Source organism: Heteronotia binoei, chromosome 2 (genome assembly GCF_032191835.1).
Source record: "Heteronotia binoei isolate CCM8104 ecotype False Entrance Well chromosome 2, APGP_CSIRO_Hbin_v1, whole genome shotgun sequence".
NCBI classification, from domain to species: Eukaryota; Metazoa; Chordata; class Lepidosauria; order Squamata; family Gekkonidae; genus Heteronotia; species Heteronotia binoei.
The window spans coordinates 37,276,828-37,296,167 of record NC_083224.1 but is presented as its reverse complement, the minus strand read 5'-3'; the positions used below and the strand labels follow the sequence as shown (position 1 = coordinate 37,296,167).

General features: G+C 43.1%; 1 protein-coding gene across 2 annotated transcripts in view; it reads right to left on the bottom strand.

Moving 5' to 3' along the window:
* RIPOR3 (RIPOR family member 3) overlaps positions 1 to 19,340 on the bottom strand; it is a 193,980-nt gene that overhangs the window by 66,624 nt on the left and 108,016 nt on the right. For both annotated transcript variants that reach the window (XM_060230799.1, XM_060230798.1), the window contains exons 4-7: positions 14,131 to 14,209; positions 12,908 to 12,931; positions 10,483 to 10,536; positions 6,053 to 6,202 (exon numbers count right to left, since the gene is read on the bottom strand). In XM_060230799.1, coding sequence (XP_060086782.1) covers positions 6,053 to 6,202; positions 10,483 to 10,536; positions 12,908 to 12,931; positions 14,131 to 14,209 — 307 coding nt within the window. The remainder of the gene's footprint in view (positions 1 to 6,052; positions 6,203 to 10,482; positions 10,537 to 12,907; positions 12,932 to 14,130; positions 14,210 to 19,340) is intronic.

Genomic DNA, 19,340 nt, shown 5'->3' with positions numbered 1-19,340 from the left:
GGAAATAACATTCTCTTAAGCACACTCAACGTTTTAAGGATGTGAATTTAGAGATTTCTAATCCAAGGGTGGGCAGGGCAGATCTCTCCAGCCTTCTAGATGCAGTGGGGTGAGAATGGCAAACTTGTGTGCTGCCTAGAGAAAGAACTTTTGTTGAGAGATACTTTTAATAGTAGTTTATAAGCAATAAAACAGAATAATGCTAGTTATGACAGATTCCAGATTTCTAAAATGTAGAACTAACTTTGTGTTTGGAATCTGGAGACTTTTAAAGAACAAGGAATGGAGAAACATGATGATGTGAAATTTACAGAACCTCCAGATCAGGGAGCTAACCAAATCTGGGGGATGTTCCTCTACTCCAGGGAGGTGCTGGTTCTTTCCAAGCAGTAGAGGAGAAAAGGTGCAACGATATAAAGGGAACAAGGGGGAACAAATGGCAGGAATAATTAATTTGGGATGGTCTGGCCAAACCTGTACTTCATGTTTTCAAATGTAAACTCTATTAAAGAGAAAGGGTAGTTTATTTAGGTTAATAAAACTCTTAAACATTTTGAAGGGAAAAAGAAAATGAAAATGCTAACCAGTAAAGGTGGGGAATTCAGATCCTGAATTTAGCAGGAGCTCACAGGAGAGCAGCTCCTGAACTTTTCTGATGGCACCATCTCTTTCTCCCCATCTAGCTACCTTGACTATTGAAAAATAGGTGCAACTGCATAACAATTCCTGGATGAAATCCACCAACTATTTTTTTTACAATACCCCTGATAAAATTAATATCAGAAGAATTAAGGATTGGTGAAGCAAAGGGAACAGAACAGTTAATTATGTGTGTGCAGGTATAAGATTTAATTTTTGGATAAGGTTATAGAGAATAAGCTAACTAATGTGGCAGTTAAAAAAAAAGGCTAAAGAAGAAACAATAACAGGGTTTTGGGAAAAGTGGCATTATAAAGTTTAGTTAAACTTAAGGTATAATTTGTGTAAGAGACTGTAAAAGGAAAAACAGTGGCTCTCCAAGCCATTAATTAAATAAGTGTTAAAGTGGTTGTATGAAGGGAAGTATCAGGGAGTTCAAGCCAAGATGGATATAGGAAATTTGTGTGTTTAGGAAATTTTTAAATAAAACCTATATTGTGTGTGTGGTGGTGTATAAAAGTGGATTGTACTGCCTTGAAGAGGAAGGCTATCAGTTACTCTACCTTGATATACCTACTTCTATTTATCAAAATGCTGCTAAAAAGTTTGCCTCAGTCAGGAATAACTGGCTGAGTTATTATGTGTTATTTGGATCAGCTACTGTCCGTGCTGTTTTCTTTCTTCAACAGAAAAGCCTTGCTGATGCGAACGCTGTCCCTACACCAACATGGACTGGGTGACTGGGTTTTAGTCAAGACTGGAAAGGAAAGGCCGTTGTCTCAGCAGTGGTTAGAACCTTGCCAGGTGACACTAACAACGTAAACAGCAGTTGGCACAGCAGAGAGTGGCTGGATGTATTACACATGGTGAAAGAGGCTCCAGCAGCAGTGAATTACATGGCTGATAAATAAAATTGTTGAACGGTAGCATAAAATCACAAACAAATAACTTTTAATTTAAGTTTTCTAAGTGTTAAATGGACTCTAAAAAGATTGTTTTATATAATTCATATCGTTTGATACATTATTAGAACTTTGGAGTAGGAGTAGGTTGCAAAAGGGAGATTGTGTAACACATATAAGGTTAAGGTTTACCAGAATGACAGGTGGCTGGACCCTATCATGTCGAAGATTGTATCTGATTTTACAAAAACTTCTGTTAATAATACTGATCTCTAAGGTCCAATGTCCTGGAACTGGAGGAAACATCTGGATCCGCCACGCTCATTATATGTTTCAGCAACATGGGAAAAGCTCTAGATTAATTTATGAGCGTCCCACATCAGTAGCAACGCTGAGTCTGCTACTTGGACTAATAAGTGAGCCCCCATTAGTAGTAGGGTCCTTACAAGCATTATCTCAATGATCAGAACGCGAAATATTGTTTGTCTCCCCCTCAAAAATAGGAAAAACCGGATTAAGGTGGTTTAGATACAGCAAGTTGACCCCAGGCTTGAGTTTCTGTTGCATTCATAGTGGGGTATGGAACTCTATAGTGCCAGGCTTCAACCAGGCACAAGAAAGAATGAGCAAGCTGAGTAACTACAGTGCTTGCACAGACTACTTCTGGTTGTCAAAACCAGGAAATCATGCACGGGGGAACAAAACTCTCCTGTGGGGCAAGACAACTTTGGGAGATATTTTTCCTGACATACCAATGTTCCAGGCTGATTATTCAGGTAAAGGTAGTATATGTTCAGGGATGAAAATAAAAGATCCCAACCTGTGGTTTTTCTTTGATAAATGGGCCACTAATTATCACCCTGGGTACAAGAGAGGGGCATGTGTTGGGATAGGATTCTTAACATTCCTGGTGCAGGTGTTGCCCAAGCATTCCCGGGTAAAAAGGGAAGATCACCTCGGTCCCAGAGACGGACAGTTAGGAAGAAATTGCAAAGATGAAGTAATTGTGGGCCATCAGCTCTCAGATGATGCAGGCAGCCGCATAGGGGGAGGATTAATAACAGGTCTTTTAACATTAGGAGCCTATCCAGGAATAGTGGCACAAGAAAATCGTAAAAGCATAATAGGTCCGACCTGTAGACTAGAGAAAACGGTGAATGCAACAGGGAAGGTCATCAGAGAATTGCAAACTGAGATAGAAGAATTAAGTCAAATCCAGCTACAACATCGGATGGCCCTAGACTATTTGTTAGCACAGCAAGGAGGATTCTGTAAGGTGATAGGAACACAATGTCATGTGCAGTTTCATGATTTAAACAAAAGCATAGAAATGCACTTACAAGAAATGCAAACTACTTCAAAGGAAAACTATGAAGGAATACAAAGTCCCTGGAACTGGCTTACCTCCTGGTTACCAGACTGGGGGTGGCTCAAGAGCATATTGCAGATCGGTATGATCATAGTGGTAATCAGCATCATCTGTTGTTGTTGTCTCCACTGCTTGCCGGTGTGTAGCAGTGCTTGCCAGTCAGCAATAAAGAAGCATACCAAGAAAGGGCAAGCTCAGCTGATGGTTGCAAAGTTTGAGAATGTTTCAGCTCAGGTGAAAATAAAAGAGTAGGGATTGAGAGGAGTGAAATAATGAAATGAGCTGAAACAGGAGGAACCAAATGTAATGTCTTAGTGATTGTTAAGGTGCAAGGAGCAGAACCGGGTACAAACATTTAGTAACCATAGCACAGGGGTAGTAGCCATTGTTAAAACGCAGAAACCGAAAAGAAATAACACGGCTGAACAAGCCATGGCAACAGTAAGATTAATAATAGAGATTAATCAGCAATAGAAATTAATCAGCAGCAAGTACGCAGGCGTAATCAAGTAATGAATATTAACTGACACACCCCACCTCGGGGAAAAGTAAATTTAAATGCACATGCAATGTATGTAACGGGAGGGGTACATGTCAAGGAGGGGGTGAAGTAGGCGTGCCGGGTAGCCTGTACCCTCTAAGTACCTCAGCCTATGGGGAAAGGAGGAGGGACTCATCGGCCGGGAGTAAAGGATAAAATGGCATGTATGGAACTAATCAGGGAGCTCGTTGAAAAGCGACTCCCCTCTTTCTTGATATCAATAAAGTTGTATACTTCAAAGGAGACTCCCGACTGACAGCTTTTTCTTTGCATCTCCTGGAGGGGCCAGGGGAGGCATACAAATTGTCTCTAACAGTATTTGGATGGGAGACCTCCAAGGAATACCAGGCTCATGATGCAGTGGCAGACAATGGCAAACCACCACTGAATGTCTCCTGCCTTGGAAACCCTGTGGGTTCGCCAGAAGTCAGCTGTGATTTAATGGCAAAAAGAAAAATCTATCTGACAAAACTGATCAACACCTAGCACAAGGGCTGTAACTGTGCTCTTTTGTATGAATAACAGTTGATTAAACTGTTTTTGAGGCTGTTTTTGTATTGCTGCTAGGAAACCCTTATTTTTTGTACAGGTGGCAGGCTATATACTTTGCCTACTATTATCGATCAAAAAATTCATGCAGCCAGCAGAATTCCCACATACATGGAATTCTAATAATGTGGCCTGCTGTTGAAAAAAACTGGACACTCCTGATCTAGAACATGCTTGGGAGGACACTCCCTCTTCTGGAAGTAGTAAAGGAACTTTGTTAACAGCTCCTTTATGTTTAAGTAATCTAAGAGGAAAAAAGCAACCTTACACACACACACACAAGTTAACTTCATCAAATTCTTTTGCCATTCTTCCTAAGAGTTACAGAAATGCTTCCATTGTGTAAGCTCCAAGCCTTTTTCAATTGTTATTTATGAGACACATCCAAACACATGCACCAAGAGTGTGAGCTACTTACAATATCCCTAATATGTGAGGTTCCTGTTTCATCGAAATAAGGCACATACTATATGAAATGATGGGGAAGGCAATGGCAAACCACCCCGTAAAAGAGTCTGCAGTGAAAATGCCATGATGCGACGTCACCCCAGATTTGTAAAAAGCTGGTGCTTGCACAGGGGACTACCTTATCTTATATGAAATAAGGCTGTCTTCAGCACATACTATATGAAATGAGGTTAAAAATACAAACAGTGCTTCATTCAAACAAAATAGGAACATCACTATCAAGAGGACCTCTACATCCACAAATGCAGAGTGAAAAGGGTTTAGGGCAGACAGGATTTGGGAAGGATCCCAAGTTCTAGAAATCTATCCATAGCACATACTCAAAGTAGCTTTAATAGTTATTTCCTCATCTTGGAAGCTCTGGAAACTATAGTTCTGAACCACGGAGGGGAGAGAAAGACCAGGAGAATCTTAACATTTCTCACTATTCTATGAATAAAGATAAATTGGTATTATAAAACCTTTCAAAAGTCATAGTTTTAGAATACCAAAGGGTATCTCTCCTCAGATCAGTAAGAACATACTGCAAATCCTTCTGCAGCAAACTAATGCAAGTGATGTAAGCATACATTCATTATTAGCAGCACCCTACTGGTGGAAGAATTACTACTGGAAAAGCCCCATGGCGCAGAATGGTAAAGCTGCAGTACTGCAGTCCAACTCTCTGCTCACGACTTGAGTTTGATCCTAGCGGAAGCTGAGTTCAAGTAGCTGGCTCAAGGTTGACTCAGCCTTCCATTCTTCCGAGGTTGGTAAAATAAGTACCCAGCTTGCTGGGGGGAAAGTGTAGATGACTGGGGAAGGCTATGGCAAACCACCCCGTAAAAAGTCTGCCGCGAAAATGTCGTGATGCAACGTCACCCCAGAGTCAGAAACGACTGGTGCTTGTACAGGGGACTACCTTTACCTTTTTTGCTGGTGGAATCAGCTGCCGGAGGAGGTTAGAGCCTTGCAGGACCTCGCCCAATTCCACAAGGCCTGTAAGACCATAGTCTTCTGGCTTGCTTTTGGCTGACTTTGAGACTTGTAACAGCGGGAGGAATCCAGGGAATACTGACGTCCTCAAACTTGAATAATATCAGAATTAGCAACAACTGTTTTAAAAATGTTTTAAATTTAATTGATTTTATTATGATGGTGCACTGTTTTATGATGATTGTTGTAAGCCGCCCTGAGCCTGCTTCGGAGGGGAGGGCGGGGTATAAATTTAATAAAACCTAAACCTATTACTATTGAAAGCCAATTATGAATTGAATATTTATCCAGCAAAGAGATTTCACAAGGTTGTTTCAGAGGGTAGCCATATTGAGCTGTAGTAGAACAGGTAGATTCAAGTCCTGTAGCACCTTAAGAGACCATTAAGATTTTTCAGGGCAGGAGCTTCCAAAGGTCAAAGCCCTTACAAAGGGACCTGAAAATCTTGCAGAACAAAAATGCTACTGGACTAGCAGATTCTACCTGGGTTCCTGATGCTAGTGGACTGGAATCTTGCAGATCCCACAGAGGTATATAATATCAGCTAATGCCATGTTAATGCAGTATTTTTCACAGTCATGGCTTCATCACAGGCAAAAGCAGTCCTACCTCTGTACATTCTTGGAGGTTCTTATAAAGTTCCACTAGGCTCTCCCTGGATGCTTTCGTGGAAGGGAACAAGGAAAAAGCAAGTTTCATATTCGAAGCACCATCTCGTAGTTTGCACTGGATGCTGTAGGCTTCATATAGTTCTTCTACCTTAAATGGATAGAAAAGACATGAGTCCAGTGGCACCCTTAAGACCAACAAAAGTTTATTCAAGATATGAGCTTTCAGATACAGGGACAGTAATAATTCTGACCAAATCCCACTGCCATAATTAAGCACACCCTTAGTTCTATACCATCATAGAAGCATATCAGCTTATTGTTCATTATAACAGCAACTGTATAACATCTTGATATTTAAAGCACTGTACATATAACCTTCACAGCAGTTAATGAATTCCAGTTTCTTTGTGTCAGATCTAAATTTTCTGAGAATGTCAGTGGGTCAGATCCAGTTTTTTCACTCAATCTTATCCAGTCCCCCTCCTTACAACAGAACTTGCTCCAAATGGCTTTTGTACAAGTAGGAACAATAACTACTTGTTGGTCAAAGCAGTCCCTTCCTTCTTTCTTCAACCTGCAGAAAATCTGGTTGGATCCAATCCAGAAGGTCACAACATTAACAGTAGAGCAGGGTGTGGTGCTGAGATGTGGTGCTGGAGAAGACTCTTGAGAGTCCCTTGGACTGCAAGAAGATCAAATCAGTCAATCCTAAGGGAAATCAACCCAGACTGTTCACTGGAAGGTCAGATGCTGAAGCTCAAATACTTTGGCCACCAAATGAGAAGGGAGCACTCCCTGGAGAAGATCCTGATGCTAGGAAAGACAGAAGGCACAAGAAGAAGGGGACGGCAAAAGATGAGATGGCTGGACAGTGTTACTGATGTAAGAAACACGAATTTGAGCAGACTTTGGAGGATGGTGGAAGACAGGAGGGCCTGGCGTGACTTTGTCCATGGGGTCGCAAAGAGTCGGACTCAACTATGCAACTGAACAACAACAAAAAAGGGTACATATTAACCAGTGGGGTTTAAAAGTACTTAACTTTAGTTGGATTACGTCCATTTACAATGGATGAGAATTGAGGGTGGGGGGAGATATCAGTTTCTTGTGCACCAAATCAATACAGCCGCCCATATGAAAAACCCACTTCTGATAGGATAGCACTACCTGTTATGATTACAACAGAGATCACCGGCAGTGTTTTCTGCAGTAAAAATTGTCAAAATATGGTTGCAATCTATGTGGGAAAGCTGGCCCAATCTGATTATGGTGGTGAGACTCAAACCACAAACCTCAATGACACAGAACGTTTATTGTGAATCAAAGCCTATGTGCATATATGCTTTATCATGTAAAGCTGGCTTATACCTAGGAGTGCCAGGTTCTTCCGAGCAGCCAGTGGGGGAAGGGGAGGTGAATTTACCAGCGCAGGGAGTAGCATCCAACATTTCCATGATGTGCCTATGTGACAGCAATGTGGGCATGACACAGAAAATTGGGAGGCGACATTCTGGTTTTTGAGTAAAACTCTATGGTAGAATTAGCTTCTACCATTGAGTTTTTGCCTAAAACTCAAAGCATTGCCCCCCAACATCCCCATGTCACTTCCAGGTCGCATAGACACATTGCAGAAATTGCAGGCATTACTTCCTTTTGGAGGGGGGTAATTCCCCACACCAGCCAGCTGGCTGGCAGTGGAGAGGTAGTCTAGCATCCCTACTTATATGAAGTCAGACTATTGGGCCTTCTACCCTAAAGTTGTCTACATTAGGGGACTTCACTACATGTCAAGGTAGGTTGTGGGGCATTTTCTGTTATTGCTTTTTGGAAGGACTAGCTACTTCGAAAACGATGGCATCACAATGCATATCTTTCTTTACATGCACATTAAAAAGGACAGCAACTCTGATCCTTGCCCTGGTTTCTCACTATGGTACAACTCCTGAGGGCTTCCAGTCTCCAGCTCTTCTGGTCTTTTGCACATGGATCTTAGCCTTGACACAAGTGAGGTCATAACTCTAGTGCCCCTTCTTCCTATCACATTATTCTGATGCCATGTGACTTCCAGTCACAGTGGATCCCAGATCTGGAAAGGTTGAGGACCACTGGTCTACACCAACTTGAACAGACCTTCAAAGTTTTAAGCTCTCTTGTCCAAAATTGTTTTAAATGGAGGTCCCAGACATTGAACATTGCTCTGAGCTACAGCCCCTAAACCATGCGTCCACCCCATTTTTGTGGTGGGACCCATCTAGAGAGTCCACTTGATGCATTCCACACACAACCTAGAACCTAGAGAATCTAGAAAAGACCCTGAACCAGCCCTAAAGCTCACAAGAATTCTCTGGAGGGCTGGTTGATTGGGTGGAAAGATAAACATCCTAATAAATTGCCTACACCCATTCCCTACACCGTAAGCAAAGACCAATTTCTCTTGCAGAGGGGTGGTACTCCTAAAGAGGGGTTACTTGGAAGTTATGTTAACCATAAAATTCAATATACATGCAAGACCATCATGAGCATTGCTGCCAGCAAGGAACAACTGTACCATTGTAACATATAGCCTTCTAACACAGTGTGCCCTGCACTTAAAGCCAAGAAAATCCATAAACTTTTAATGAAAGCTTACTCCCAGTTCATGCCAACAAAAACTGCTTCTTTTCTAATAAGTTATTCTGGAAAACAAACATACCTATACTTGGCTTTCTATGAAAGTAATTTTTCAAGCGCCATTTAATATGCTGGTCCGTTCTAGAAAAGAGTTAAGCACTTGTAAACCCAGTAATTTCAGGCACAGCCCTGCTTTGCCCCTGCGGGATTCTTAGCAGAATGTCATGACAGCCAGGCCACACTGTACCCATTTAGAAGTGTATCTAGCCTCATCTGGGCAGAATGGGACCCAGGAAAGGGTCTTCTACAGAAAGGAGACCTTTGCGTTATTCTTTCCTGGAGCATCATTTACCGCTTGTACATGCAAAAAAAAAAAATCCATTGTTGAAACAGTTTTGCTGATATTTGCTTTGTGTAATTCACTTCCCATGTAGAATGTAAATTTTTAAAATGAAATAGCCATGTTTTGCATAGGGTTCCTGAGCCTGGAAACCAGCAGAAGAGTGGGAACATGGTACGGAGCAGTATTAAGATATAATGTCCTAGTCGTACCCTGAAGTAACAATGGGTAGCTCTAGGAATCACCAGAAGCTCTATGATTTTACCACAGTTTCAGGCAATTTCTAGAGTTACCCATTTGTCACTTCTGGATTATATGCAGAAGTGACATCACCACACTCATGACACCAGTATCCCCCCTCCCCCCCCCCCGGCGCAATTTCTAATATTTTTAATTTAGCCCCTGCCACCACTTCAAGCAGCAGCAGGAACTTGGGGCAAGGAAGGGATTACCTGACCACTTGGCCACTTGGCTTGGCCACTCTGTTTTTTGTTTTTTTTTAATGAAGCCACAATTCATATTCACCATTTAAAGGAGACTGATTCTGCTGTTATACAGCATCATCCTCTACAACTCATGATCAGGTGTTTTTTTTATAATCTCAAATTAGCCTACTTTCCATGAACATAAAGAGCTTGGTGTAGTGGTTAAAGCCTTGGACAAGCCATGCAGAAGAGGAGGAGGAGGAGGAGAAGGAATTGGATTTATATCCTGTCCTTCACTCAGTCTCAGAGTGGCTTACAATCACCTTCCCTTCCTCTCCCCACGACAGACACCCTGTAAGGTAGGTGGGGCTGACACAACTCTGAGAGAAGTGCTCTTAAGAGAACAGCTCTGAGAGAACTTGTGGCTGAAGTGGAGAAGTGGGGAATCAAATCCAGTTATCCCAGATTAGAGCCCATGCTCTTAACCACTACACCAAACTGGCTCAAGCCTTCCAGCCTGCCCTGTGACATTAGGCCAGTCACACCCTCTCAGCCTAACTACAGGGTTTGATGGAAATAAAATGGAGGGAGGTCAACGTATGCCACCTTGAGCTCCTCAAGGGAACAGCAAGATAAAAATGTAGTTCATCAATAAAAACTGATACAGTCCAGTATACCGAAAGTTATTTCTGTGCTCCTGAAACCTTCAAGCACAAGAGCAATTGTATGCAGGTAAGCTGCTGCTGTCTTTCACCTTCCAGAGAACCAGGTGCTGAGGCCATTTCCCCTCCTTTTCCTCTATGTCTAGCAACTCCCAAATATGCTGGCAAGGTACAAAAACTGGTTCTGCAGGCTGAACTTGGGTTGCAGTCAATAACTGTTCTGAATGGAGGCATTGAAAAAAAAGGCCTCCTCCTTCTGCAAAGAAAGCAACTGTGGCTTTCAGAAAGCGCCCAAATGCCATTTCCCAGCAAACACCCAACCGTGGAAAAAAAATACTCTCTTAAGATGTAAATAGCATAAAGGTCCTGCGCAAAGAATATAAACCGTTACCTTGCTTATATGAAATTCCAGTTTTCTGATGTACCTTTCGACAGAGCGGATTTGCTTTATGAAAGAGAGAAACAAGGGAAGTGTGTTAGTCATGCCATTTCAAAGTTTGCATTTCTCAGCTGTGCAAAATTGGCATCCATGTTACAGAGGTATTTTTAAAGGCACATGTGTAGACTCTGATGAACTCATGTTAACATGCCTACGACTAGCTATGTTTATATTAGCAGCTTGCCTCTGATGTTCCCTCTATTTGTTTTTCCTGAGCACAGTAGTTCACATCCTGAGCAGAACATAACTGCTGTAATCCTAAAATGGGCAATGGGCAGTGCAAGACCCTGGGTGGCTGCAGATTGCTGCTGACCAGGGCATCCTATGTAAATAAGCGGCCCTTCAAGCACACAGCTTACAGTGAACACTGTTTATCACTGTCATTTATTACTGAGCAGCAGTGGGTGACAGGGAACGGGGGTACAATTCTGCATGCCTAAAAGCCTTCCCTGTACCTGATGAAGGAGTAAATAGTACCAGACCAGAGACGACTCAGCACTTATTCTTATACACAGGCTGGATTTAAGCAGGATGCTGGCTAAGCAAAAGAACTTACCTGCATGACTTCACACACATACAATATTCTTATTGAACCTGCACTGCTACCTGTGTAAAGCAGCTCTGCATAAAATGTGGGTGCACCAGAGAGCCATAGCCCAGGCAGAGGCTGTTTATTTCAATAGTTATACCCTACTTTTCTCTCCAGAGGGGAGCTCAAGTACCTTACAGTTCTGTTCCATTTTATCCTCACAACCACTACCCTGTAAGGCAGGTGAGGCTGACAGACAAAGAGTGGTCACCCAGAAAGCTTCCAAAGGAGGGAGAGGATTCAAACTCAGGTCTCCCAGATCGCAGTCTGGCACTCTAACCATTATGCCATCTGGCTGTCAATATCAGCTGCCCTGCTAGCACTGCATACAATAACTACTTTGTACAGATTTTAGTTCAGTAGCTCCTTAGAGACCAACAGGGCTTTTTTTTTGTAGCAGGAACTCCTTTGCATATTAGACCATACACCCCTGATGCAGCCAATCCTCCAAGAGCTTACAGGGCTCATCTTACAGGACCTACTGTAAGCTCTTGGAGGACTGGCTACATCAGGGGTGTGTGGCCTAATAGGCAAAGGGTTCCTGCTTCAAAAAAAGTCCTGAAGATCAATATGATTTTAGGGGTATGAGCTGTCAAGAGTCAACAATCTGTTTATCAGGAGGTAGCTGAGCTCACCTGGCCATCTAGTTAAAATGAGATGAGGGGCAGCATGTGTAAAGTTACATGGAAGCTCTTTTGCCTCCCCAACATCACATTTAAATCAAGCTTTGATGTTGTAGCACATGGTGGGAAAGACTAGACCTCTTCCATTTGCGGTATAAATCACTAGCTAGCAATGACAACTGGAAAGTCAACAGCTAGGATCACGCTGGTGACCACGTAAGGCAGCACAGAATCCACAGAATCTCAGCCATCACATATGAAATGTTTCTAGTCCTCAGGAGAAGTGAAGAAGCTCAAAACTTGCTGTCAAATTTTGCTAGGCAGAGGAAGATGACAAAGCAAGTTCTCTTCAACATCAGTCCTCTTCTGATGCCCTACTCAGATTTTGTTTCTTGTTCTTCATACAAAATTACACATTCTACTAGATACCTTTGTGGGAAGTATATGCCATGCAAAGGCAACAAACACGTGCTAATTGCATAACATATTCCAGATACAGAAGGAGTTTTCTGTGGTTGCAGAATTCCGGATCATCCCACTCTACAAAAACAGTCCATTATAACGCTAAAGCCCTTCTTAGCTGATTTTAATATTCAGGAAACAATTACTGGAAAATGTTCAGAGGGGAAGAGAAGGCTGGAATCTTTAACAATGCCATGCTAAGCAGAGTTATGCCCTTACAAACACCGCACATAGGTAATAGGCCAATACTGTAATGAAATGTGGGGTTTTTTCATAATGATGTTTGGGGAAAGGGACAGGGACTGTGGACTGTACTATGGGATCTAGTACATACTGTCTGTTCCTAGCAGTATGATCCCACTGTGTCATTCTCAAATCATTTAACATGTCAGGTTAATACTTATGCTTTATTCCAGCTGGATTTCTGTTACAGATTTCTGCAATCTAAACCTCTATTGTATTATTTATTGCATGTCCCAGTCTTGTTGATTTAAGTTGTCTCCTCCAGTGCAATCCAACTTGCATTTCAATGGGAAAGGTGGGGATGGGAAATTTCAATGGGAAATTTATACCATTTCAACTAGAAAAGGCATAAATAAATACAAGTCCAGTGAAGTCGGTGGGCTTAGAATGGTCCAACCCTACTTAAGATAGCAACGTGACTATCTTTCAGTTCATCAACTCGGCATTGCCACTTTCTTACCTTATCCAAATCATAGTAGAAAGCCTGAAACAACAATAAGAAGCCAAATTAGCGTACATGAGCATATTTAACATATTTCTGTATTATATAGAATTTCTGTGCTTGGAAGAGTAGCTCGCCAAAGCAGTTTTAATGCAACAGGAAGCAATCCAATACTACTATCTGACTATGTGTCAAATTCTTTGGCTTGATTTTTCCCAAACTTGCCTTTAAAGAGATCCAGTTTAGTACTTTGCATGGGGTATGTATACGTTGCATTTTCATCCCACCCCTCCTCTGAGGTGCTCAGGGTGTCCTATATGGTTCTCTCCTCCACTTTATCCTCACAACAAGCCCATGAAGAAGGGCAAGCCTAGAGAGAGTGTGACTAACACAAGGTCATCTACTGTGCTTCATGGCCAAGTGGGTCTTTCCAAGCTGTAATCAGACATTCTAAAAAGTTCAACATTCTAAAGACTTTGCCATGCTGGCTGTCTATGCAGCATCATGGGCCTGTAGATCAGTGCACAGTGCAAGGAGTCCTTCTGTGTTATTAAGAGCTGCACTAGGGTTTGGTTTTGACCGTTACACTAATTCAAATGTTCAGAGACTACACAACACCCAGCCAAAGGCTGTATATGAACATAAATCATGGGGAGGGACTGAATATGAGAACAAAGAAAGCATACAGGTGTTGGGTTAGATGCCATGGTAACATTTTAAAATGATTTTTGAAATTAAGAGCTTGCAAACCAGTTAACCCTGGATTAATACTGCTCTTTGGGCTTCTCATAATAAACTACTACACAAACGTTACGGGAGGTCACTGGCCTGAAATCAGTGGGTATGAGCTCAAGGAAGTGGGAAGTGTTTTTACTAAACAATGGAAGTCCTGCTGTTGCACCAGAAGGGTCCCAGGTGCAGAGGTGGAATTCTAGCAGGAGCTTCTTTGCATATTAGGCCACACCTCCCTGATGTAGCCAATCCTCCAAGAATTTATAGGGCTCTTTTTTGTAAACTCTTGGACGATTGGCTACATCAGGGGTATGTGGCCTAATATGCAAAGGAGCTAGAATTCCACCCCTGCCCGGGTGTATGATTATAAGTTCCAATTGACTTCCATGGAAGAGGTAAATGCATTTAACAGTGGATTCTGCTCTTGGTTCTCAGATTCTAACAGCTACACATTGAGGTTGGTTGGTTGGGGGAGGGGGGAATGACAACTAAATTAAAAAGCTTCTTACCAGCCTGGAGTTCCTTCTTGTGTCTTTGTGGCACCCTGACAGATAATCCAACTCTGCCTGATGCATTTCCAGATATTCGCTAAAGGGAGAGATGAATACAAGGCAGGTTAGGCTGTATCCCAAAACAATTTGCATGGCAATCAGAAGTAGGTCACTTTTCCCAGGTTTACATGGTGGTGTTTCCAGATAAGTACATCTCTTCAGTTCGTAAACTACAGAAAGCAGGGAACAGCAATCCCAAATATGGGCATATCAGACTTTTTAGTTAAATTTATATTTATTTATTTATATTTCAATTTATATCCCGCCCTTCCCACCGAAGCGGCTCAGGGCGGCTTGCAACATATAAAATCTAACATAGGTTTAGCTTTAAAAACATCAATTTACAACAATTTAAAACAGTAAGATAATGTGATGAGGAATGGCATTCAACTGCAAGAACAAATGCAATGCTGTTGAGTTCAGGTTCCCGGGACCCACATCACTTCCCCAGCAGCCACAAAGTAGCTGTGAGCAATGTCTTTTTAAAACACAGCAGAACTGGAAATGTGTGCCATTTCCTCTTGACAAAAGGGCACTGAGCCAAACCCAGGACAGCATCCTATGTGTGAGTGGGGCTAAATCATACGTAGTATGTTTTAAAACCTGGGGTTGCAAGCCTCCTTGAGTTCCAAGGTAAAGGCAGGGTATAATTATTGTAATGAATCAATACTAAATCTATGTTCTGCCTTTCATTTCCAATAGCAACTCCCTTCCCCCACTAAGATGGCTAACGAGAAAATACTACAACTAAATGAATGAAAGGCCCAAGGAAGGGGATTAAAGCTGAAAAGAGAAGAATGAGATGCTTGGATAATTCATTCTCAATTTCTTAAACACCAGAGACTGGGAAATGTCATAATGGCCACTTTCAGAATGGCCACTTGGAATGGAAAGATGCATTGCTACTTGGAATGGAAGGGTGTGTTTTAAATGCTGTCAGGTCACTTCCGATCTACGGTGACCCTATGAATTAATGACCTCCAAAATGTCCTATCATTAACAGCCTTGCTCAGGTCTTGCAAACTGAGGGCCAAGGTGGCATTGATTGAGTCCATCATTTCGTGTTGGATCTTCTTCCTCTTTTCCTGTTGCCTTCATCTTTGCCTAGCATTTTTGTCTTTTCCACACTCTTGTCTTTTCATAATGTGACCAAAGGATGAGGGCCTCAGTTTGGATATTTTAACTTCTGTGCTGAGTTCAGGCTTGATTTGATTTAGAACCAGGGGTGGAATTCTAGCAGGAGCTCCTTTGCATATTAGACCACATTCTGATGTAGCCAATCCTCCAAGAGTTTACAAGGCTCTTTTTTGTAAGCTCTTGGAGGATTGGCTACATCAGGGGTGTGTGCCCTAATATGCAAATGAACTACTGCTAGAATTCCACTCCTGTTTAGAACCCACTTATCTCTTCAGGAGTCCACAATATCCATAAAACTTTCCTCCAACACCACATTTCAAGTGTTTCAACTTTCTTTGTGTCACCTTTCTTCATTGTACAACTTTTTACACCCTTACATAGTAATGGAGAATACTATGGCCGGACACATCTTTACACTTACAGATCTTTTCTAACTCCCTTCATGGCTGCCCTTCCCAGTCTCAATCTCCTTCTTGATTGATGATGAAGCCAAGGAATAGAGAATCCTTAACAATTTCATGTCTTCATCGTCAGCCTCAAGCTGTGTAGTTCCCCATTAGTCATTCTAAAGATTAGTGCAGGGATAAATCCAGTCATCTCAATAAATTCCAGCAGGAACAGTCTTAAGGTGTGGTCAAATACACTACATCAGGGGTGGCCAACGGTAGCTCTCCAGATGTTTTTGCCTATAACTCCCATCAGCCCCAGCCAGCATGGCCAATGGCTGGGGCTGATGGGAGTTGTAGGCAAAAAACATCTGGAGAGCTACCAGCCACCCCTGCACTAAATAATGCACTTTCAATCCACTTTCAAGGCACTTTCCAACTGGATTCTAATGCAAAATCCACTTTCAAACAGTTATTTCACATGTATGATATGACCACACCCTCAATGATTCTGGGCAGGAGCCAAGGGGGGGGGGGCGAGCAGAAGCACTGAGGGAGGCAGGCAGAGCAGCAGCCAGGTCAGTCCCCAACACCCCCTCCCTTACAGCTGATTGTTGGTCCCTGTCTTAAAGCCATGGCAAGGGGCATCCCTCACCATCATCACATCTGGATTTGTAGCAGCTTCATGGCCATGGAAGGCAACCCCCTGAACTGCCTTACAGCTCAATGCTGTCTGCCAGGGCTTGTTTTGTAGGAGGAACTCCTTTGCATATTAGGCCACACACCCCGATGTAGCCAATCCTCCTGGAGCTTACTGTAGGCCCTACACTAAGCTCTTGGAGGATTGGCTACATTAGGGGTGTGTGGCCTAATATGCAAAGGAGTTCCTCCTACAAAAAAAGCCCTGCAGTGCCTGAGACTTAGCCAACAGTCAGCTCCCTCCCCCTTTTTCTTCCATACCCAGACAACCTCTTCTCGGTATTATCCAGTATGGCTTCCCTAGCATATATTGGGTTTTAATACCTGCTTTGTTAGTTATTTCATTGCTGAAGTTTAGAAGTGTGTCCCAGTAGGAAGACCATAGCCTGCTGCTGATCAGACTAGGTCGCTCTCTCCTGAAGGGAAAAGGGGGTGGGGAGGAAGAAAGAGGGCAGAGAAAGCAGAGCAGAGGCTCTAAGAGGCACAGAAGAATAAAACCTGATGTTAAGAATCCTGCCTTGTGTTGTCTCCTTGCCTGCATTAAGCTACAAAGCAGCAATTACATGTGATGTTTTCAGCAATCTTAAGGTAGTATAGTGGCAAGTTTTAATAGGCCCTGCAATGGATAATCTATTTGGACAGTTATGTCTGCTTTGGTCTACTCAATACACACACGTGTGCATGCACATACACATGAACACAAAGCTGTCACTACTAAATTAGACCTAGAATCTTTGCTGATTGAAAGTGGCTCTCTGGGGCTGCAGGCAACAGTCTTTCACATTACCTACCATCTTGTCCTTTTAGCTGAAGATAGCAGGGACTGAACCTGAGATCCTCTGCATGCAAAGATGATGTTCTACCACTAAGCCACATCTTTGGGGATCAGACTCCTCTGAAAAGCACCATTACTACAAGGTCCCGGAGCTGCAATCGGGTACAGCATCCCACTTAGCAATGTGCGCTACGACTTTCTGCCACACAGTGGCTGGGAGGTGACAGGGCAGGAACTTCTTGACAACCAACATAGGTGGCAACCAAGAAAGGAAAGTGCAGAAGCTATGATTCTTGCACCTCCACGATTGCCTCTTACAGGCATGAGGAGATAAAGTTACTGACTTGAGTAGGCACTGGGATCACCTGTCCCCTGCAACAAGCCTTATCTTGCACTAAGTGGGTCTTGTAAACCCACTACCACCACCACCACCTTGAAGCCTCCCCATCGCCTCAACTGTTGCTTGGCTATAGAATAGCAACAAACTTGCCTTGCATGGGCCACTGCCATGAAGATTCTTTAGTGCTCAACAGATGGTAGTTCATATTCTGCACTATTTGCAAGTGTCAATGGAAGTCAGAGAAGAGTATTATTAATCTTGAATGGGGGGGGGGGGTGAGAAAAGACAAAATGGCTATCTAATATGCTTCCACTGAAGGCAATACAGCCTCATGACTCACTTTGAGGGTTTTGGGTTGCTAAAGGAACTGGAGGGGGTGGGGTTGACAGAAGGGACTCCATCCAATTTCTACTTAGCAAAGATGCCTTCCTAGGTTTCCTGTCTCCTTACCAATGCTGATTTCTCCACACCTACTACCTCTCTGCATAGCACACCTAATCCAATCACACCTGCTATTGTCATTTGGCATCTGCAATCACTCCACTTCCTAATGTATAGGACAGATGGACTATACATTCTAGCTGTACCTGAAGAAGTGAGCAGTGACTCACCAAAGCTCATACCCTGCCACAAATTTTGTTAATGATTCAAGGGGGCCCAGTGGGATCAAATAAATACATGTAGCAGTTGCAGGCTCCATGTTAGTTCCCACAGGGCAAACCTCTGAGGCTCACATTCCTCTAACTTTGCAAGTTAATGCAGACCAGACATGAATAACTCAATTTTCTCCTCTGTATTGACAAAGGATGTAGGCGGTGTTGCTTTACAAGATGCAGAACCTCAACAGGTCAATGTGTTTATGTTAAACAGTCTGTGCTTTTGCAAAGCTGACTTTGGGGGGTAATTTTGTTTCCTAACCACTACAAAGACAGCTCTACTTCTATTCACCCCAGACATCCTGTTCCTCCAGAATTCAGTCATCCACTCATTTCCCAATTATACTGTACAGCAGCATTTTAGTAGAAAGTGCCCTGTAAATTTACTGAAGGTTTGCCCACAATTATTCTTATAAAATCCAAGCTACAAGTAGTTCATCCAGAAACTTTTCCAACCCAGAGTGCAATTCAAAAGCCTGCCCTGAAGGTATACCAGGCCGCGGTCACACTCACCATTAAATCCATCCCTAACCCGTCGCTATTATACCCCGCAGCTTTTTTACAACAAATTTCCTGATCAGACATCCCTCCACCCTTCTGTTCTAAGCAGCGTTGGTCCCGTCGCTGGTTGATCAGAGGTCTCAACCGGACCTCATTTTTTGAGATGGCATTCCACACTCGCGCAAGCGCAGTACGTGGGATATTGTGCTTGGCTTTTTTTTTTTAAAGGTGCCAGAAAAGGTGGGCGATTTGCCCCCCTCTCCATTTAAATACCCAGAAAGGAAGGGGAAGCCCAGGAGCTCTCTTTGTTGTCTCACCACCTGGCGGGGAGACAGCAAAGGTGGGTGATCTTCCTCCCCCCCATTTAAACACCCCACCGTGGTGTTTGAATGGGGGGGGAGCACGGCAACTCTCTTTGCTGTCTCTCCGCCAGGTGGGGAGACAGCAAAGGTGGGTGATCTTCCTCCCCCCTCCATTTAAACACCCCAACGTGGTGTTTAAATGGGGGGGGAGCACGGCAACTCTCTTTGCTGTCCCTCCGCCTGGCGGGGAGACGGCAAGGGTGTGTCATCTTCCTCCCCTGGCAGGGAGACAGCAAAGGTGGGCGATCTGCCTACCCCCCATTTAGGAAAGGTCCCCTGCGCAAGCACCAGTCGTTTTCGACTCGGGGGTGA